Raw genomic sequence first — 23,132 nt, forward strand, 5'->3', positions numbered from 1 at the left:
TGTTCTTCCTTTTTGGTTTTTTGATTCCAGATCTGTGCACATTTTGGTGTAATATTTGGCTTTATCTTCTCTATCTGATCTTTGAAATTTTCTGTTCAGCTCTTGGACCTCCTCATTTCTTCCATTTGCTTTAGCATCTCTGTACTGGAGAGCAAGTTTCATTGTCTCTACTGACATCTCTTTTGACCTTTTCCTTCTTTCTTGTCTTCTTAATGACTTTGTTTTCTTCCTGTATGATGTTCTTGATGTCATCCCACACCTCTTCTGGTCTTCGGTCTTTTAGTGTTTAACATATCAAATCTGTTCTTCAGTTGATCTCTAAATTCAAGTGGGATATATTCAGGGTCATATTTTGGCTCTCATGGAATTGTTTCCATTTTTTCCAGTGTCAGTTTGAATTTGCATATGAGTAATTGATGGTCTTTTTCACAGTTTTCTCCTGGTCGTGTTTTCACTGATGATAAGGAGCTTTTCCATTGTCTCTTTCCACAGATGTAGTCAATTTGATTTCTGTGTATTCCTTCTGGTGAGGTCCGTGTTTATAGTCATCTCTTATGCTGTCTAAAGAAGGTATTTGAAATAAACAAATCAGTGGTTTTTCAGAATTCTGTCACCAAGGCCATATTTACCAACTACTGATCCCCAACCTTTGCATTCCAATCACTAGTAATGATCAGTACATCTTGTTTGCATGTTTGATTGATTTCAGATTGAAGAAGTTGGTAGAATGTATTTCATCCTCGCTGGCTTCAGTGGTTGGTGCGTAAATATGAATAATGTGGTATTAACTGGTCTTCTCTGTAGGCACATGGATATTTTCCTATCACAGACAGCGTTGTACCTCATGACTGATCTGGATATGTTCGTTTTGACAATGAATGCAACGCCATTCCTCTTCAATTTGTTATTCCCAGCACAGTAAACCATGTGGTTGTCAGATTCAGAGTGGCCAATACCAGTCCATTTCAGCTCACTAATGCCTAAGATATCAATGTTTACGCATTCCATTTCATTTTTGACAACCTCCAATTTTGCCAGATTCATACTTCGTGCATTCTGTGTTCCGATAGTCAGTGGATATTCACAGCTGTTTCTCTTCATTTTGAGTTGTGCCCTATCAGCAAATGAAGGTCCCATGGACTTTTCTCCCATGGGCTTTACTCCATTCATGGTAAACTCTACTTTGAGGAGGCAGCTCTTTCCCAGTCGCATTTTGAGTGCCTTCCAACCTGAGGGGCTCATTTTCCAGCACTATATCTGACAGTGTTTCTCTGCTATTCATAAGGTTTTCAGTGACTAAATATTCCAAAGTAGTTTGTCTCTCCTTCTGTCTAGTCTGTCTTTGTGTGGAAGTTCATCTGAAACCTATCCACCATGGGTGAGCCTGCTGGTATTTAAAATACTGGTGGCATAGCTTTCAGAATCATAGCAACTCACAAACCACCACAGTATGACAAACTGACAGACGAGTGGTGGGAGTAGGTGTTTGGTAAAAGCTAAATGAGTGGGGGGACAGGGATCTAGAAAGAATTGGCCTCCTGTCTGGCTCTCACCTCGTGCTACAGCGGTCTGGGGTGGGGCGGGGGTTCTACATGGGGGAGGCCCTTCGTTCCTGTAAGGCGGGCTTGGCAAAAAGTCAATGCTCCACAGACTTTTGTGTGAACACTTTAGTGAGCAGGGAGTGAACTCATGGGTGACAGAAGGCAGATAGCCATGAGGGTTCTGGGAAGAAAGGTGGCCCTAAGATTGAGTTGCTGGTTTCTAGAAATTTCTTTACACTCTGCACTTCTGTAGATGGGCTCTAGAGAGAAGACCAATCTAGTCAGGAATGTGGAGGTTTAAAGGCAGGGGCCCAGCATGTATCAGGAGGAAAGGATTGGATTCAGAGCTTCCCCTCAGAGATACCTGGCCAGCATGGTGGCTGGCCACCACGGCAGCAGGCCTAGTCAAACAGCTCAGTGTAAGGAGCAAAGATGCACTTTATTGAACAGGTCCTCCCTTGGCCTTTTCTGTAGCTGCTTCCTGAATCCATCTCTGTTGTGTTTTTTTAAACAGAGGTGCATGTTAGTAGCATCCAAAGGGTATGTTGCTTTGAATATGTCAAAGCCCCTTACAGGTTTGGGGGTTTGTGTTTTGTTTTTTTTCCTGGTGTGTTGAATCTCTGTGTCTGTTACCAAGAATCATTGTTTCCTGGAAGCCCAGCCTTCTTCCGCCGAAGAGCATCCTCTAAATTTGAGAGTTATGGGGCTGGCAAGCACAGCCACAAAGATGTGCAGGCAGACCTCTGGGACATCTCAGGTTTGGTTCCAGACCTCACAGTGACGCAGGGCACGGTGTTAGTTATGCTGTTCCTAGAGTGGAGTCTATATTATGTATACACTTGTTGCTGTGAAGTGCTTTCTAGTTGATTCCAATCCATAGTAACCCTGTAGGGTTTCAGAGGCTCATATTTCGCCTGCAGAGCAGCTGGTGGGCTTGAACCACTGACTTTGTGGTTACCAGTGCACTGCTTATCCTACAGAGCCACAGTGTTCCAAGTATACAGTGTTGGTAAGTGCCATCGAGTCGATTCCTACCCATAGCGACCCTGTGCAGGATTTCGAAGGAGCAGCTGATGGGTTTGAACCGCCAACCTTGTGGTCCGCGGTCCAGTACTGATCCACAACACCACACCAGAAGTCACCATTACAATACCTTGATGGCACAGTTAAAGAGAATGATCCAAATGTGACCCAACGTGAGCACATGCTGTTGGAAAGTGGCGCTGATAGACTTGATGACGTACAATTGCCAAAACCCTTCGATCTATTTTTTTGTTTTTTCAAAAAAAAACTCTGTAACATCCACAAGGCACAGTTAAGTGAGGTATACCTTACTCCCTAGTGTCTTCACGTTGCAGAAGTGGAACCCAGGCTTCCGAGAGGCCAATCCACTTTCCTGAGAAAACACAGCTGCCTCTGTCTGGAAGTGGAGCTGTGGATCCTGGTCAGACTGCCCAGGCTCAGACTCCGGTTTCACGACCAGGCCTTTATCTCTTCTGTGCTTGTTTATCCATCTTGAAATGGGCTGGTAATAACACTTATTCCTCGGCCTCTCTGGAGGATTTGATGAGGTTGATCAGGATATTGATCCCAGTGAAGGATAGAAGAGGAATCCCCGGATAGCAGTAGCAATGCGGTGCTTATCTATTAGCTGAAAGGTTGGTGACTCAAACCCACCCAGAGGGGCCTCCGGAGAAGGGCTTCTGAAAGGTCACAGCCTTGAAAAGCAGAGGACGCAGGTCTACTCTGACATATGCAGGGTCTCCAGGACTCAGAATTTTCTGGAAGGCCACTAACAATAATGACAACAGCTGACACATAAGAGCCCCTAAGTGCCTCCTTAGTGTGTTTCAGATTAGTCCTGGTGGCTCTGCAGGGTCAGCACTGGACCCAAACTTCCCAGCCACTCCGTGGGAGAAAGAGGAAGCTGTCTTCCCATCTGTCAGTTTGTCCTACTGTGTTGGTTTATGTGTACTGTGATCCTGGAAGCTATGCCACCAATATACACTATCAGCAGTGTCACCGGAGATTTCAGCAGAGCTTCCAGACGGTGAAGGTGAAACAGATGACTTCTAAATAATCACTGAAAACATGATGACTAACAACAGAACACTGTCAGAGACAGTGCTGGAAGATGAGCCCCTCAGGCTGGAAGGCCCTCAGAACAGAACTGGGGAAGAGCTGCCTCCTCAAAGTAGAGGTGACCGTGATGATGTGCATGCAGCAAAGCTTCCAGGACCTTCATATGCTGATGGAGAACAATTCAAAATGAGGACAAACGTATGCAAACATCCATTAATAATCAGAACATTGAATGTATGAAGTATGAATCTAGGAAAACTGAAAATCACCAAAAGTGAAATGGAGCACATAAACATCGATATCTTAGGCATTAGTGAGCTAAAATGGATTGCTTTTGGTCATTTTGAAACTGACAGTCATATGTTTTACTATGCCAGGAATCACAAATTGAAGAGGAATGGTAACACATTAATTGTCAAAAAGGGCATTTCAAGATACATCTTGAAGTACAGTGCTGTGATTCAATAATATCCATATTCCTACAAGGAAGACCAGTTAATACCACTATTTTTCAAATTTACACACCAACCACTAAAGCCAGTGATGGTGTAATTGAAGAATCCTAATGTAGTGCCATAGGGTAAGCATTTTACCTCAAGGTAGGTTTGCGCTGTAGGATCAGTGCTTCAAATTCACCAGCTGCTTCTAGGACATCCTCTGAGTCGGAACTAACTTGACTACACTTAACAACGACAACCAGCTTCTTTGGTTTGAAATTGATCCAACATGCAGTCAAGATGTATTGATATTACTGTTGCTTAGAATGTGAACGTTGGAAACAGGAAGGATCAGCAGTTGTAAAACACTGCCTTGGTGGTAGAAATGATGCTAGAGATCACATGATAAAATTTTACAAGACCAACAACTTACTCATTGCAAATAGCTTTAAAAAAAACAACAACAACACAAAAAGTGATTATATACGTGGACCTTGCCAGATAGAATACACAGAAATCAAATTGAATATATTTGTGGGGAGAGACAGAGGAAAAGCTTGTTTTATCACCCGCCAAAACAAGGCCATGGGCAGACGGTGGAAGAGACCATCATTGCTCATGGGCAAGGTCAGGCTGAAGCTGAAGAAAATGAAAGCAAATCCACAAGAGCTAGACTATGACCTTGAATATATCCCACCAGAACTAGAGAGATTATCTTTAGAACAGATTTGATACATTAGATATTAATGGCCAAAACCAGAAGAGCTATGGGATAACATCAAGAACATCATACAAGAAGAAAACAAAAGTTCATGAGAGTAGAGAAACAAAAGCTGAAAGAAATGAAGAAGTTGAAGAGCTGAACAGAAAATTTCAAAGAGCAGCTTAAGAAGACCAAGTATGAGATGTGCAAAGACCTGAAGTTAAAAATCCAAAAGGGAAGAACACACTCAGCATTTCTCAAGCTGAAAGAACTGAAGAAAAACTTCAAACTTCGATTTGCAATATTGAATGATCCTGTGGGCAAAATGTTGAATGATGCAGAAAGCATCAAAAGAAGAAGGAAGGAATACACAGAATCACTGTACCAAAAGGAGATGGTCGATGTTCAGCCATTTCAAGAGGTAGAATATGAACACAAGCCGATGTTACTGACAGAAGTGCACAGTGCGCTGAAGGCATTGGCAGAGAACAAGGCTCTGGGAATTGATGGAATACAAATTGAAATCTTTCAACAAACTGTTGCAACAGGTGAGGCACTCGGTCATCTATACAAAGAAATTTGGAAGACAGCTACCTGTTCAACTGATGGGAAGAGATCCATATTTGTGCCCGTTCCAAAGACAGATGACCCAACGAAATACAGAAATCACCAGACAGTATCATCAATATCACTTGCAAGCAAAATTTTGTTAATGATCATATTTAAATGGCTGCAACAGTATATTGACAGGTAACTACTGTCAGAGGTTCAAGCCAGATTCAGACAAAGACGTAGAATGAGGGATATCTTTGCGGGTGTCAAATGGATCTTAGCTAAAAGTAAAGTATACTAGAAAGATAGCTGTGTTTTATTAACTATGCAAAGACTTTCAACTATTTGGCTCATAACAAGCTATGAACAACATTGTAGAGATTGTGTATTCCAGAACCCTTCATTGTGCTAATGAGGGACTTGTGTTCATGAGAACAGAACAAGGAGACACTGAATGGTTTAAAATTAGGAAGTTGTGCACCTGCATTGTATCCTGCCACCATTCTCATTCAGTCTGTATGCTGAGCAAACATCCTGGAAACTGGATTATATGTGATGAAGATTGGAGGAAGACTCACTAACAAACAGAGATAAGCAGGTAATACAACCTTACTTTATAAAAGCAAACAAGACTTAAAATACTTATGAAGATCAAAGACCACAGCCTTCAGTATGGATTACACTTCAATGTAAAGAAAACAAGAATCCTGACCACTGGACCAATACGTAACTTCATGATAAATGGGGATTGAAGTTGTTAAAGACTCATTTTCCTTGGTCCACAATCAATGCTCATGGAAGCAGCAGTCAAGAAATCAAATGACTTATTGCCTTATGCAACTCTGCTGCCCAAGACCTATTTAAAGTGTTCAAGAGCAAAGATGTCAGTTTGAGGACTAAGGTGAGTGTGCCTGATCCAAGCCATGGTATTTTCAACTACCTCATATGCATTTGAGTTGTGGTGTTGGGAGAGAATATTAAATGTCCCATGAAATGCCAAGAAAACCAATAGATCTGTATTGGAAGAAGTACAACCAGAATGCTCCTTAGAAGTCAGAGTGGTACCTCTCTCATACTTTGGACATGTTATCAGGAGGGACCAGTCCCTGGACAAGAACATCATGCTTGGGAAAGTGGAGGGTCAGTGAAAAAGAGGAAGACCCCCAACAAGATGGATAGGCACCGAGGCAGCCACAATGGGCATTGATGACAGGAATGGTGTAGGACCGGGGCAGTGTTTTGTTCTGTTGTGCATAGGGTCACTATGTCTTGGAATGGACTCAGTGACACCTAACAACACCACCCAGAGCTATGAGTGGGAATCGCATAGCAGTCGATAGCAGTGGGTTTGATGGTTTGAGGTCATGTTTTTGTGAATCTCTGCATCTGCCATCACTTTGTTTGCTCTTCCTTCTTTCTGTGGACATTGACTGGTCGCCTTCCCCAGAATCCTGCAGACAGCAGCAAATTAAAGAGACATGGGTTTTTTCTGGGCCAAGGGAGAAAGGACTGGTAACGTGGAATAGATGTGCAGAAGACAGGCTTCTCTGCTGCTGAAAACCCTCAGTAGCACGTCTGTGCTGCACACTTGGAGTCACCCCGAGTCAGAATCTCCTGAATAGCAACAGGTTTGGATTTCTGTTGTTGTTCTCCAGGAACTTGGACTTGAGTTTAGAACACATGACAGGGCGGCTAAGGAGCAAGTGTGTAACAGGAAGGTCGAAATGTGGGGGCACGGGAAGGAAGGCCTTCCTGAGTTCTAGGAGTGACTTTATAATTTCTTGTCATATGACTTTGGCATTGGGTGTAAGGGGCAGTGAGAAGGATCAAGATAGGGTGGAGGTGGTCAGAAGATTCTGTGTTTCCAATCTGACATCCTGTGTCCCTATTGTGCCACGGTCCTCTGACAACCTCTCGACAGTTCTGTATCTGCTGCTTCCTCTGTACCGGGAGTGAGGCGCTGACCTGAGTTTTCAGTGTAGGGCTCTGAGGACTGACCACAGTACTTACAGCAGGCCATTACCCCACTCTCTGAAATGGTGTGGGGACCTTGAGATGGTGTGGCAAATTTGGGAGCCCAGTGGTTTAAGTTCTCATAAGCTGCCATCCGAAAAGTCTGTGGTTCAAACCCACCAGCCGCTCTAAAGGAGAGGCATGAAGCACTTTGCTTTCATAAAGGTTTACCATCAGAAACCCTGTGAAACCGCTTTCTACTGTCCCATAGGATACCTCTGTGTCTGAGTCAACTCAGTGGCCTTTGGTTTGAGTGTTTTGGGTTAGGGTCTGACCAGAGCCTTCACCCAAATTGTGATCAGGAGCCTAGTGTAAGACTCTGCACTTCCTAGTTCTGGCCCTCGATGCGATCCTTACCCATCTGAGACTTGGTCTTTTTAACCCACCTACCCGAGAGGAGTCCTAGTGTGGTGCTGTAGGGTAAGCACTGGACTGATAACCACAAGGTTGGCGGTTCAAATCCACCAGCCACTCCTCAGAAATCCTATGCATACGTGCTGTGAGTTGAAACTGACTCGACAGCACTTAACAGCAACCCAAGAGGGTGGAGAGGTGAATAAGGTGGTGCAGGCAGAGGCCTGGCCCCTGTGCCCGCAGTGCTTCTGTGTTGGTCCCTCCAGGTTGGATCCCGGGCCTGTCTTTTATGATGTGGTTGCAGGGTGACAGGTAGCCTGGGAACACTGCTGACATATATTGACATTTTTTTCCAGGTGTTTTCCAAAGTGGGAAGAGTGAAGAGCTGCTCTGTTTCCAAGAAGAAGAGCAAATCAGGTATTTATATTTTTTATGGAACCCTAAGCCAAAAAGAACTGATTCCCAAAGAAATCGCGTGAGTCTAGGTCCACTTTGGGAGTGTAAGCTCTCGGTTGTTTCATCCTTTTCCTTTTTCTTTTTTTCCTTTCTTCATTCGTTTCTTTTTTGTTGAGCACATATGAGATGGCTGTAGAAAGTTTGTGGGAAAGTCCCATTCTCTTGGGATTTCCTGTTGCCACACACCCTCTGAAGCCGCTCATACCAGAACATTCGCCCACTGCCAGCTTCGGGTCTCTCCTCGCTTGGCCAAGTTTTCAAAAGGTCGTTTATGAGGCGTTGGCACCCTGACTTGTCTCAAGAGCCTTTTCCCTTGTGTCCCCGGAGATGCCCTGAGGGACGGGACAGTGGAACCCAGGGTATGGATGTTGTACGGATTGGGGACTGTAGGGACACCTGAGGGACAGGCACACCGCCCAGGGCTTTACATGTCAGGCAGGAACCACGCGTGAGGGCCAGGACAGGAGAGGCTGGCTGAGGGGTGAAGACTCCTGGGAGGGAGGCAGGCTCCGAATCCGAGTGACGCTGGCATCAGGCCGAAGAGTTTTGCCTTTTTTCCTAGGGTGGTAGGGAGCCCTGGAGAGTTTTAGGTAGACAAGTGGCATAAAAATTAGGGGAGTCCTTGTTCTCCAGGAATGATCCCTGGGTGGCACGAATGGTTAGCTCTGCACACCTGACCAAAAGGTTGGTGGTTCACACTCACCCACAGGCACCTGAGAAGAAGACTTGGCAATCTATGGAAAGCTCATAGTCTAGAAAGCTCTCCAGAACGTTCTGCTTCTACACACATTGGGGCTCCACGAGTCAGAATCGACTCCATGGTTTTGGCAGTTCTTATTCTCCTAGAACTTTGAGTCGCGTTTGAAGCATGAGAAAAGGCAGCTTGAGGCCCAAATCCGTGACTGAAAGAATGAATTTTGGGGAGTTCAGGAAGTGATCCTGGAAGACTGGGGTGAGCCGGGCTACACAGAGTCTGGCACTCAGGCCAGTAGGTCCATCCTCGCTGGGTGCAGGGTCACTCTGGGTGATCAGAGCCTGGTGTCACTCTGAAAAGTGCTGTATGAGAAAGCCCTGAGCTCTCAGTGTGGTAAACAACCCTCCATACACCCATCTAGGGGATCGAGACTGGGCATCCCTGTCAGCTTGGGCAGCAGCTGGACAAACGTTCACTGTACTCAGACTTGGCGAGCAGTTTCTATAAGGAAGGTGCTGGCTGGGCACAGGGAGCCCACGGAGGGCTCAGGAAGAACTCAGCACCCTGCTGAGCCCAGAGGAGTCTGGGAAGGAATGTCAGCTGATCCAGGGCTGGAGGTGACACACGGCTGCCTCTGGAAAGCATGCCAATGGTTGGAGGTGGGGAGAAGCACTCAGGACCCCAGGCTCCCCTGCAGCCTCAGTCTCACATGAGAACTTCCCATGACATCAGTACACCCCAAAGCCAGACATGGATAAAGGTCGTCAGGACATCCTGAGTGTCCCTGACCCAGAGGTGAACATGCGCAAGTCATGGGTGGGCACTTCATGGAGTTGCTTCTGCATCTGGCCCTCACTTTACGACACTGGGTTGTGAATGGGAATGCAAGAAGCCTGGGTCCCACTAACAGTCTTGTAGAGGGGAAGAGGGCTGTTGTTTTGAACTTTTTATTGTGAATTGAGTAAAGGTTTGCTTAGCAGACCGGTTTTCCATCCAGCAGTTCATACACATTTTGTTTCATCTCGATGATTGCACTTCCTACAACATGGCGTCCGTTGTCCTACTTCCTCCCTGTGTTTCCTGTCTCCAGTCCTTCTTTCCTAACCCTCCTGAACTTTGTCTGTGGTGCCTCACTGGTGGCATTGTCCCGTCTTATAGAGCTGTCTTTGAGTCACAGGATGAGTTCAGCTGCCGGTCTGAAGGGTGACTAACGGCCATGGTCTCAGGGGCCCCACCAGCCTCTCGATTTTTTTTTTTTTTTATGTTACTGAGTTTTGATCCATTTGTCTCCCACTCTGTCTGAAACCTTCTAACACAATTCCTCCCAGAGCGGTTCATAGTAGTAACTGGGTACCATCTAGTTCTTCTGGTCTCCAGGTCAAGAAGACTGATGTTCACATGTTCCACTAGTCCATTGGACTCATTGTCTCCATGAGTTTTCCATTTGCATCACCCTTCTTTCTGACAGACAGGGAGAGACCAATAGTTGCCTTAGATGGCTGCTCACAAGACCCCAGTTGCTACTCCCCAAAGTCAGATGTAGAAACTTGTCTTTGTGGACTGCCTGATACCAACTGACCTTGGTGTCCCCAAGATACTGGTGCTGAGCTCCCAGGCTTAGTAACTCAGTCCAGAGTTGGAGATTCTTGAGCCTCATTTGAGCCATTAGAATTAAGCCAATCCCCTCGAATTTCAATTGTGAAAAAAATACTGAATGAAAATAACAAAATTTGTATGAAATGCTGGGTAGAAGAGAAAGATGAAGCAAACTTTGTGTCAGTGAGGCAAGATGGGATTGTCAGCCGCCATCGAGTTGGCCCTGACCTGGACACAGCGGAACAAGGTCCCACAACTAAGCTGTGATAGGTTGGAGATCAAACTGCTGTGTTTCATGGGGTTTTTGTTGGCTTGTTTGTGGGAGTAGATCACAAGGCTTTTCTAGTCAACGCTGCTGAAAGCTGTAAGCCTCACAGCAACATGCAAGCCTCTCTGACGGACAGGTGGTGAATGACTCTTCATGAGGTTCCTTGGCCAGGAATCGAACCTGTATCCCCTGTGTGGAGTTACAACTTCTAACATTGAACCACCACCGCCTCGGAAGATGTAATTGTTGTTGTTGTTAAGTGCCGTTGAGTTGGTTCCGACTCATAGTACAGGGATTCCAAGGAGTGGCTGGTGGCTTTGAACTGCCAACCTTGCAATTCAAACCAACCTTGCAGTCCAGTGCATTATCCTGTAGCACTCCACACCAAGACTCATAAAGAGATATAATTAGGGATCTTTTAAGTTTTAGTTCCCTGAGAAAGGATTGCTTTCCGTCTCCCCCACCTGTTAGGTTTATATTTGTACATACCCATATCTGAAGTCAGAGTCCTGTTATGGTGCTATAGATTAAGCACTGGACTGCTAACCAATACGTCAGCAGTTCAAACCTACCAGCTGCTATTTAGAAACCCTATACAGGATTGCTATGAGTTGGGACTAACTCAGCAGCACTTAGCAACAACATATCTGAAGTCTGGAGCCAGACGTTTCCAATACAGTTTTTTTTTTTTTTTTTCCTGCTGATCTTTCTTTTTTTTTTTTAATTAAATGTTTTTATTTTGCATTGAGTGAAAGTTTACAGGGCACATCATCAGCTTCACATTCAATCATTCATATAGCTTGTTTCATTACATTGATTCTTATCCCCGCCATATATCATCAGTTTACAGTGTTTCTCTCTATCCTCTTTAGCTTTTTTTTTTTTTGGATGGGGGGCGACTTGGCTTTTTGGAATTTACAGTCTCGGCTTTTAGGGAAGGTTTTTACATTTGTCTGTGGATATCCAGGGCTCATGTATGAGATTACTAACAAGCATTACTGAATAATCAGATGAGGGACAGTTTGCTATGTCTACTAGGTAGCTAGAGTCTGATCCTCAGAGCCTATGGTTTGGACGGTCAACAACGCTTGGGCCCACAGGGGCTTGGCTCCAATACAGTTTTGAGATGTCCTTTGATATCTGAACTCTCCCTTCTCAGGTCCCAATAACGCTGTGGCCTGCACTCCCTTCCCGAACTGTCTCTCTAAAACTCCGGAATACTCTGTAGTTGCAGGACCAGTGATATACTCGTAAAACACTGCTCTCTAGACGTTTGACCTTGATGCTCTGTGTTCTGGACACAGGGGACTGCCGACTTAGAGCTTGGGCTGCCTGCCTGTCCTACCAGTGGTCATCCCTGCAGCTCCCCCTCCCTCCAGAAGCTAGAATTCTATTATGAAGTTAATTATCATGTCAGTCATCTGTTAATTTCCAATCAGCTGGGCCCCGGGGGCTGCTAGGTTAGCTGGGTAGCTGCTTCTTCAAGATGAAGAGTGAGTGATCAAAGGCCAACCAGGGATGTCCATCAGTGTGGGGAGGAAGGGGCTGGCACTGAGGTCCGATCCCTGGGACCTGTCTGTTTTCCAGGAGCGCTGCTGTCCATGGGCTTCGGGTTCGTGGAGTACTGGAAGCCAGAGTCCGCCCAGAAAGCACTCAAGCAACTCCAGGTAAAGCAGGGGAAGCAACGCCTGAAGGTTCTGTGGTCAGGGAAGCCAAGCCTCTCTGCAGAGGTAACAGTGTAACTAACATGTAATTGAGTAACCCCTGTGCAATATCGATGCTTTATACTCCGCTGCTAACTGAAAGGTGGGCTCTTAAGTCCACCCCACAGTACTGCGGAAGAAAGGTGAGGCAAGAAGACCCCATGGAGCAGCAGTTCTGTGCTATAGCTCACAGGGTTGAGCTGGAATTGGTTTGGTTTTTGTGGTTTCATTGGCAAGGAGGAGTCACCCTGCATAAAGATGCGAGAGTCCCAGTTGACATTGAGTCGACTGAACTCACAGCATCCTGTGTGCATCAGAGTGGAGCTGTGCTCTGTAGAGTTCCCAACAGGTGGTTTTTCTTAAGTAGTTCACCAGGCCTTTGTTCTGCAGCACTCCTGGGTGTACTCTAACCTGTTGATGAGCCGCCAAACATGTTCACCCAGGACTCTCCACTAGGGGGCCCAAATGACATTGACTATGGGGTGGGAAGGACAGGGGAGAGGCTCCAGGCAGGCCCACCTTCACCAGAGCCGAACTGTCAGCCCTGCACCTGTCTAAAGCTAGCTACTCCTGGGCCTCAGCCAGTTGTTAGCTTATGGGGTGGTGGGACCACTGATAGCACATGGCCCAGCAAGACTGGTGTGCCAGTGTTTGTTTTGTTCTGGTTTGGGTCTTTACTGGTTTTTAAAAGAGGCTGGAAAAAGAAGAAATACAACGAGAGACAGAGAGAGAGAGAGTGGAAATGCAGCTTTCCCATTAGAGGCCGAGCGCTCCCTGAACCTGAGTCTCCCCATTCCGTGAGCGGCCCACCTGTGTCTCACAGACCTCTAGCTTCTGGTGACTTCACACTGCGCTGGGCCTGCAGGTCACTGTTCGCACGCATGTGTCTATCGCCTTGCAGGGTTGTTTATGCAGAGCTATCTGTACTGCATTTATGGGAGATGTCAGGAATTTCCGGGCTTAATTGTGCTAATTCACCAGTGGGGCCTTCTGGGGCTGACAGCGGAGGCCAGCTTGCTGCATCTTCACCACTGTTAAGAATTGTTTTCAGGAGCACAAAAATGAATCCAGACTCTCCACTAGCCAAACCCAAGGAGCTGCCTTTGCCTGAAAATGTTTTGTTGAGAGAGAGTGGAAAATTCTAGGCCACTTGAATGGTGTGAAAGGTCAGGGCCCGCTCCTGGCTCAGGAGCATTAGCAGATTGTGTCTCCCTAACCCCAGTTGTGGCCCCGGGCATTTCAGGGAACATCTTTTCTCTGTACTCAGTCCAGCAATGCCCTCTACCGAGAACAGCCCATCCTTGCGCCCTGCCAGGCTCCACTCTGATGGCTGGCATATGGGTGAGTGTTCCAGGAGAACCGAGTGACAAGCCTGTTGTCTTTCTCTGTAGGGTCACGTCGTGGACAACCACAAGCTGGAAGTGCGGATTTCAGAAAGGGCCATCAAGTGAGTGCTTGGTGTTCCTACCCATCCAACTGATGCACCCCCCCCCCCTTGCCCTGTACGTGAGTCCATCTCTGTCCTTGCTTGCTGCTCTGAAAGACCGTTAGCTGTGTCTGGCGGTACTCTCGCCGCCCCCCTGCCAGCCCTTCACCAGCTGAGGTGCTTCCCTGTGGAAGGGCCATCGAATTTGCCCATCTCTGATACCCACTTCCCTGGGATGGCCTTTTGGGCAAATGCCCTAATGCCTGTTTATCAGAATTAAAGGCACAAGTGCAGTAGAAACAATCCAATGGCACTCACCTTGGCAACAGAAAGAAGCCAAGGAAGAGTCCCGAGCTGCTGGCGTGGATGACCCATAAGATGCCCATAAGATGCTATAAAATGCAAGGCCTGACTTTATAGGTACAGTCCCTGGAGACGGCCTCCTGTTAATACGAAAGAGATTGAGTAAACACTGGACATTGAAGCCCATCAGTTTCTGGAAGCACTGGGGCATTTTTTCTGAGTTTTCAACTTGTCCCGACAACTCCACCTGCTTGTACATAGAAATGGACAAAATCCACTTGAAATGTTTCCTACAGTTTCTGGCCTTATCACCCACCTGCCTCAGATAACAGAGCGCCCACCTTCAGCAGCCCTAGAGCTGCTTTAAGATTCCTAGTTGGTCGGTCCTTGGCCATGGTCATGGAGCGAATGTGCTGCTGGGGAATTGACTTGGAGTGGCTGCCCTATCCACTCTTTCTCCTTTCACGTGGCCTGCGATTCTCTGCAGCACCCATCATGCTCTGTGCCACGCAGAACACCCTTAGCCAGAGGAAGGCGTGACTCGTAATGCAAGTCCCCAGAGGTTACAGAACGGTGGTAGCCAAAAGGGAGCTGGGCGGGTGAGGTTGGGCTCTGAAAGTCTCTGAGCTGCGTGGCGTGGGGCATCGCTTCTCTGCCCGCTAAGTGAAATGCAGCAATGGCAGGGTTTACATACCTTCCTTTACATATATGCCTGCTAACGCCTCTTCCTGGAGCCTCCTACAGTCATCCCGGCAAGTTCTCAGTCCTTGCGGGCAGCCACTTACTCCATCTTGGACTCTGCAAAACCTCATTGGCACCTTTCTGTGCACCTGGCAACGTCAGACTCTCCTGAGAGCGGGCAGGATGTCACAGAAGGTTCTGTGGTGATGGGCGTGTTTTGTATCCACACTGCCCCGTCTGCAGCTGCTTGCCACACATGGTACTGAACTCTTGAAATGTGGCTGGTGCCATTGTGTGTGGTCTCCTGCTGCGAAACAAACTGCTGATGGACGCTGGGATGCAGACCACGAGCCCCCGAGGAGGAGAATGCGGTGTGTGGGCTGAACAAAAAAGATTGAGAACCTTATCACCCAGGGCGAATTTGCCATCCTCCTCCTCCCTCCCTCCGCCTGAGTCCTAAAGCTAGACATAAGTCAGAAACACTGGCTCCCAGCAGGGGTGGGTAGCACTCAGTGGAGGGTAGGTGTAGCCGGGACCCAGATAACCTGTCCCCTCTCCCCTGCACCCTTCAGGCCAGCCACGATGTCCTCTCGGAAGAAGCAGGTGGCCAGAAAACAGACTACATCTAAGATCTTGGTTCGGAACATCCCCTTTCAGGCCGACAGCCGAGAGGTCCGGGAGCTGTTCAGGTGAGAGGGTAGGGGTGATGGGGAGAAACCTCCGGAGCTTTGTGGGAGGCAGCCATTGGCCCTGGATGGTTCTGCTAAAGGCCAGTGCAGTGGTCTTTGAAAGGCCATCTTTTGGCTGCCTTTGATTTATGGCTCTTAATCTCAGTGGCTGCTCCCCAGAGCATCAACTGGGAAAAGTCCCAACAGCCAGGTCTTGTCTACTCAGGGTGGCAGGAAAGAGTAGCCGTCTCCTTCCTCCCATCCCAGCCACTCCCAGCTGGCCTGCGTGACATGGTTACACCAGCGGTTCTACCCCTTCAGTGTCTGTTCCTATCACCGCGGACTTTTATAAGCAGGCCTGGGGTAGCATGGTTAAGCGCTAGTCTGCTAACCCGAAGGCTGGCTGTTGAGAGCTGCCTAGCAGCTCTGTGGAGAAAGACCTGGTGACCTGCTCTCAGAAAGGTTGATGATTGTGTTCTTTGAGTGCTTAACTGTTGTATCACCAGGGCTCCTTCCATAAACCCTGTGGAGCTGTTCGGCTCCGGTACACGGGGTCAGAGTCGACTCTCCAGCACCCAGCCTTTGCTGTGGCTCCACCCCCAGAGATTCCAAATCCCTGGTCAAGGTTGGAACCCAGACGGTGAATAAACCTCCCCAGAGGATTCTAGCATCCAGCCAGACTTGGGAGGGTGTATGGTCAGAAGCAGAGGAGTTCAGAACTCAGCTGTGGAGGGAATGTGGAGCAGTGTGTAGGCAGAGGGTTCTCCAGCCCCAACTGAGCTGCCAGGTGGGAGTACATTTTGCAGGACCAGGCCTTCCCACACTGTCAGAGAGCCGTCAGCGCTGGGATTCCTACAGGAAATGAGTTGGCTGCTAATTTCACTTTGTGAAAGCCAACACCAGGGGCCAGATATAGCCCGAGGGCCGCAAGTTTGTGACCCCTGTGTACACTCAGGACACCACTTGGCTTTTCTGTTTTGTTTGGTGTCACCCATTACCATGCCCGAGAGAGAATACTCTTTATTAAAGGAGAGAGGAAGTACCAAGTTGGGGTGCTCTGCAGGCACCTGCTGGGCAGCGGTGACCAGGAGCCCTAGGAATGAACTGCAGAGTCACTTAGTCTCCACCAAGTCCAGCATCCAGGCCCAGATGGGACCTCAGAGTGCTCCTGACCTGTGTATGTTGGGTGAAAATTGAGGCTGCTCTGTGGTAAATCTCATTCTACTGTCGATTTCTGGCTTGGAGAACAGAGGACGGAGGAGGTGCGTCCTGGCTAGAATGTCCAGTGAGTAGCGTGGAGGGTTATCTAGGTGTGAAGCCGACTGTCTTCGCTCTCACTCATGGGTTGAAAGAATGGAAGGCTGCCTTGGGGAATTTGCTTCTGAAGCCCTTAGCCCCACACTGTCATACATTTCATTATTGGCCTCTGCTGGGTTCTCTGGGTGGGTCCCAAGCACCCCGCGCAGCCTCAGTCTTCTGGGGAGATGGGCCTCTGGGCCTTATCCTACTATCAGGAGGGGTCTGCGTGGTTCAGCAAAGTGTGTAATCCTTAGCGTGTTCACTGTTTGTGCATCTGCAATTCAGAAAGCGTCCAATTTCACAACTACCCAGTCCAGTCGGGCTCACTAAGGAAATAATATCCCATCAAAATGACAGTTGCGTTCGGTTCCGTGGCTCATGTCCTCTGTTTTGAGGACGGCATATGCTCCAGGAAACAAAAGCGTGTGTGGGAAGGAGGTACACTTTGTTTGAGCTCAGGCGTCATATTTATTTTTAGAAGACAGAATCAGTGCCCACCAAACATAATTACTTGCTTTGTTCCACCATTGTTCGTAAACCCCTGAAATGGGAATTCTTAGGGGCACTCCTCTCTAGCTTTTGTTGTACACTCAGCTGAGGAAGTTCCCAGTGGTGGCCAGCAGGGGGTGCTGCTAGCCTACTCAGGGAGACAGAGTTGGTCCTAGGGAAGGCCCCACCAGTGCTCAGACAAAGCTGCTGGCTGGCAAAAGTCCCTGCCTAGGGGGAGATTTCAGGTTTTAAAGTGTCATCAAAGCCATAGCTCCATTTTCTACAGCACTGGTGGGCATTGGATTCTGTGCACTCTCTTCTCCTTTAAGCCTGAACAGTCAGGGGTATGCCTTGAGCATAGGTTTGAATTGAAGTCCATCTGACCTTGACCTTGGTCTACTCCTGTCTGTCATCGAGTGTGGTTCTCACAGGTCTAGAAGGGACTGTCAACCCCCAGCTCAGTTTGACTGAACCACTGTTCCACGAGTGTTTTGCACGGACCACCTTTGTGCACGCCTTGGCTGTTTCAAGAGGACACACCTTCCTCTCTCTTCTGATGGTCTCTTGTCTAGTAACGGCTGGTGGCACAGAGGCTGGGGGAGAGCTGGATCGATCAGAGTTCTAAAGACTGACCCCCTGGGCCAGCAGCTTCCCGGCCCAAGGCAGAGCTCGTGGTGGTTGTTAGCTGTTGTCAAGTTGGAACACGTCCTGACGCCTGTGCACAGTGAATGACACTCTGCCTGGTCTGGCATCACCCCCGTGATTGGGTGCAGATCGGACTCTTGTGACCCATGTGGTTCTCTCACTGGCTGCTTCTCAGAAGTGGGTTTCCAGGCCTTTCTTCCTAGTCTCAGTCTGAGAGCTCCGCTGAAACCTGTTCAGCATCACAGTAACTCACAAACCTCCTCTATGCATGAAAGACAGTGGGGGACCACCAGGCTCCAGCTCTCAGACGCTTGGCCCCCAGCAGTGGTCAGGCAGGTGCCAAGAGCAGCGTTTCTGTGGGATCGGTGTCAGGGACCTCTGGGGATTTACCTTAGGAAACCCTAGAAGAAGATGGTGTGGATTCGGAGTGAGGGGTCCTGCCACTCCCTTCTTCCTTCTGGGCCTCATTTCCCTCTTTATAAACTAATAACAGTAACAGCAACCTATGCTGTGATCTGTAGTCAGAAGATGCGCTATGCATCATGCTGCTGTGATGCTGAGCAAGTTTCAGTGGTACTTCCACTAAGATGGAGTAAGAAGGAAGGCCTGGTAATCTACTAAAACTCAACCGTATCCTTACGCATCGCATAAGGCCAGGAGCCAACACCATGGCATCTAGCGGCAGCAACAACATGGTGAGAGTGATGAAGTAGTTAAATGTTGTGTCAAGACTGGCCTCTGCCCGGCAGCAGCAGCTGTGGAGTCGACCTTGTTGCCCCCATTTCCCCGTGAAGATGCAGCTCCAGGACCCAAATTTCAACCCACTCCAGCTGGCTCCCAGCTCACTCCTCATGTGGTTGCACACAGGCTGTTCATAGGATGGGATGAGAGTGTGCCTAGGAAGCTCTTGATGTGTAGTGCCTGATGCACTATTGTTGTAAAGTGTTGTGTAGTTGGTTCCTGGGAGTCCTGGTGTGGGGCTGTGGGTTAATACGCTAGACTGCAAGGTCAGTTTGAACTGCAAGGTCAGTGGTTCAAGCTCACCAGCCGTTCCTCGGAAACCCTATACAGGGTGGCAATGGGTCGGAACCGACTCAACGACATTTAACAGGAAGTTGGTTCTTACTAATAACTGCCCTATATTGGGTTACTGAGACTGTAAATCTTTATAGAAGCAGAAAGCCTCATCTTTTTTTCTTGCAGAGCAGCTGGCGGGCTTGAACCATGGTGCTGGTGGTGGTGATGTGCTGTGGAGTAGGTTCCAACTCATAGCGACCCAGTACAGGATTTCTGAGGCTGTAAAACTTTACGGGAGTAGAAAGCCTCATCTTTCTCCCTTGGAACAGCTTGTAGTTTTGAACTGCTGACCCTGAGGTTCGTAACCTGATTCATAACCACTATGCCTCCAGAGCCCATACGTATTAGCAGTAGTGATTCAGCACCAAACCCATGGGGCCAGGATTCCAACCCAAGGCACGTCTGACTATAGACAGATGTTATACTGTTAACAGCAGTACTGAGCTGGTGGCTGGACACAAATCTTTAGGGGGGGGTCCTTTGGAATTTTCCTCCTTTCTGTAAGTATATTTGTCTGGTGGTTCAGCAGTTCGAGCCCATTAGGGCTCTGCTCCTGTGGAGAAAGGTTTGGCTGTGTGCTCTTGTTCAGTGCCGTCAAGTCACTTACGACTCACGTCTAAGGAGCAGCTGGTGGGTTTGAACTGCTGACCTTGTGGTCCAGTAAAGATTACAGCTTTGGAAACCCTATGGGACAGGGTCTCTGAGTCATAAGTGATTCAACAGCACCTAAGAAACAACCCATCCCTCGCTGCCATCGAGTTGATTCAGCCTTCCCCAGTGTGGCACTGTCCCTCCCACTGAGTCCTGGGTCAGGGTCTGTAAAGTGAAGCGGGACTCTGGCTGAGCCCTCTCCCTTTGAGAAAAGGAAGTCTGAGAAACAAAGACGTCTCTCCACAGCAGAGCTGAGGAGGAAGAGAGGCCCATCCAGCAGAACCTCACAGGCTCGCAGCCCTCACAGGGCCGCGGCTTGAAAACTGCCTACAATTCAGAAACATGCGCTGATGATGGTCACTACCGTCTGCAGTGGTCCAAAACCCTGGTGGTGCTGTAGCATAAGCACTGGACTGGTAACAGCATGGTCACAGTTCAAACCCACCAGCCGTTCCATGGAGAAAGATGAGGCTATCCATTCCATAAAAATTTCACAGCTTCAGAAATCCTCAGGGTGGCTATGGGTCAGAATTGTCTCAGTGGCAGTGGATGGGTCTACAGCCATCCCAGGTCAACACATGCTGTGAGACGATGGCCATGTTGCTTAACCTCTCTGTGCCCCCTTTTCTCATTCGGAAACCTCACCTGCAGCTGCAGAGCAGTGGTGTAAAACATAGTCAGGGCATGCTGTACCTATCCCTGTTGAAAATGAGGCAGCTGCTCACACTCCACTGGTAACAGGGCCTTGGGCCTGTCCTCAGAAGGTCTCTCAGTGCCCCTTGGGCAGTCCATAGTCCTTGTGGTGGTTTCTTCAATGCGGGTCACTGCCGTGGCCACAGCCTTTACCAAGGACACTGGTGTCAGTGTATTGCAGAGTTTTAGGCGCTCGGTGCTGAGCCTTGTTCCATGAATCCTCATACAGACCAGCATGGGGGCCCCAGAGAGGTTTACAGTTTGTCCAGGGTCACACAGCTCTGCAAGAACCCAGCCAGGTTTCCCTCACCTAGCAGACCATTTCCACCCCCAGGGTCAGGGATGTCAGCCGAGGGCAGGGCAGCCGGTTGGCACAGCTTTCTCTTTCATACTGAGCATCTCTATTCCTTTACTGTGTCTTCCTTTGAAGTGTGAACCACCTGCCAGGGTGTGAATGGGCAAGTTCACAACAGGTGTCTAGGGGCCTCATTACACATACTGCATCCCCCGCCCCCAGAGCGTCTGGTGCGCCTCGCTCAGGCACCATGTTCCCCTCATTTCCTCCCGCCCAGACCATGACCATGGAGGGGAGGGCAAGGACACCGCCTGCCTGCACCCCTCTCCTGTCAGCTGTCCCCTCGGTAGGGGAAATAGGAGAAGGACTTCCTGTTCCCCAGACTCTGAGGGAAGAAGCTATGTAGGACTCAGCCGCCTGGGGTAGCTGCTGAGAGCCAGCAGGACGATTGTAGAAGGGACACGCGATGAGAGAGAGAAAAGATACCCCTCTATAGAGCAGCTCAGACTGGCCATGTCCAGCCACGCCCATTGGGTTTCGGGTCGTCTACAGGAGCCTACTTGCGTAGTTCGGCTGCAGGGCTGAGTAGCGCCACCAGAGCCTGACTGACCCGCTGCCAGCGTAGCACATCTGCTCTCGGGCCCCCCTATGGGTCCTCATCGAGAAATACTTGTTTTATTCTGGGTGTCAGTTCTGTGGTGGTTATATGCATTGTAGGGTCTCTCCTAGAATAGGGGTGTCCTTTGGTGAACCCCTACTCCTAAGTCCAAAGCTACTGCTATTGCACTGATTCCAGCTCCCAGTGACCCTGTAGAGCAGAGTAGAATTACCCCCACAGCGTTTCCAAGGTTCGAACCACCAACCTGTCAGGTAGCAGCCAAGCACTGTGCCACCAAGTCTCCTTATCCCTTGATGAATTTTAACACTTTAGGATTAGAACTTGTGAGATCCTATCTAAGAAATCTTTACCTACTCTAGGGTCATGAAGCTGGCCTCCTACGATCTCTGTACAAGCTGTCAACTCACGTGTTTGCTGTGTGGTCCATCTGCTGTGTGTGGCATGAGGTCCCTCATGTGGGTAGTCCTTTGGGTGCACACAATGTTTACTGTGAAGACCATTGGGCTCTGCAGTCTTAACCACCATAAACCAGGTCTCTGTGGGTGTGCGAGCCTGCTTCTGGACTCTGGCTATCCGTTGCTCTGTTTGGCTATCCTCACGAGCTTATGACCATGTTCTCAGTCGCCCTCATAAGTTCTGCTGTGTATATTCTCAATCGCAACAAAACTAAGTCACGCCTCCAAGGACCTCTCTGGTCAGTGCAGTTTCCTGCCCAAGGACACCCAGTGGCAGGGCCTAGTTTGAACTGCCAACCTTGTGGTTCACACAGACCTTATGGTCTAGTGCTTATCCTATAGCACCACACCAGGACTCTTAAGTCTTCATGGGATAAAATTCTATAGAACCAAATACATATGCAAGTGACCACGTGTCAAACTCTGAAATCCGAATGAGGCTAAAAAGTGTTGAAGATGTGGTTACAAATCGGGCTGCTAATCTCACTAGCAGTTCGAAACTACCAGCTGTTCTGCAGGAGAAAGATGAGGCTCTCTGCTCCCGTAAAGATTTACAGCCTCGGAAACCCTGTACAGGGTCGCTGTGAGTTAGAATGAACTCCACGGCCCATAACAACAATAACAATCCACAAAGGATTAGCAAAGGCCATTTGTGCAGTAGTGAGTTCCCAATTCCCAGAAGTAAGCAAGTGAAGATCAGGGTAATTGTCTGATAAGGATGCTTTAGACAGGGTCCCTAATGAAGTGAAAGCCCTGACCCATTCCCCATGAAACTCTTCTGCCCCCCCGGGACCATATCAGTGGTAGTGTCCACAGGGTCAGAGAAAGGAAGCCTTCCAACTGTGGAAGTCAGCAGCAGACAGTCTGGTTCTTTGGTCAGAAGAAAATGAACTCTCATCCAGTCACATAGTCATTAGCCCAGGGAGGGGGAGGGTTGGTGGGTGGGTGCCACCAACTCATGGTGACTCTGTAGTGACCCTGTACAGGGTTTCCAAGGCTAGAAATCTTTACAGGAACAGAAAGCCTCATCTTTCTCCTGAGGAGCAGCTGGTAGATTTGAACTGCTGATCTTGCAGTTTGCAGCCTAGCTTATAATCCACTAGGCTACCCTCAGGGAGGACCAGGCGCAGAGAAATGATCCCAACTGTTACATTCTCAGAGAAATGATCCCAACTGTTATATGCTGAATAATGAGTTACACACTTTATAGCTTAAATAAGACTAATTAGACCCCGGGAGAGGATGCCATCCCCTGCTTAAAGAGTCCTTGGATGGTACAGATGATTAAGTACCGGGCTAGTAACTACCACCTGCTCCGCAGGAGAAAGATGAGGCTTTCTACTCCCGTAAAGATTTACACCCTCGGAAACCCTGTACAGGGTCGCTATGGGTCGGAACCGACTCGGTGGCACTTAACAACAACAACAAAGGG

The 23,132-nt window shown here is 48.4% G+C and overlaps 1 protein-coding gene across 1 annotated transcript in view; it reads left to right on the forward strand.

Moving 5' to 3' along the window:
* Positions 1-23,132, forward strand: part of RBM19 (RNA binding motif protein 19) — a 169,289-nt gene that overhangs the window by 26,629 nt on the left and 119,528 nt on the right. The window contains 4 exon segments of the mRNA XM_006876968.1: positions 8,039-8,099; positions 12,284-12,363; positions 13,791-13,846; positions 15,382-15,498. Of these exon segments, the coding sequence (XP_006877030.1) occupies positions 8,039-8,099; positions 12,284-12,363; positions 13,791-13,846; positions 15,382-15,498 (314 nt within the window).

This window comes from Chrysochloris asiatica, unplaced genomic scaffold (assembly GCF_000296735.1).
Source record: "Chrysochloris asiatica unplaced genomic scaffold, ChrAsi1.0 scaffold00438, whole genome shotgun sequence".
In the NCBI taxonomy this organism is placed as follows: domain Eukaryota; kingdom Metazoa; phylum Chordata; class Mammalia; order Afrosoricida; family Chrysochloridae; genus Chrysochloris; species Chrysochloris asiatica.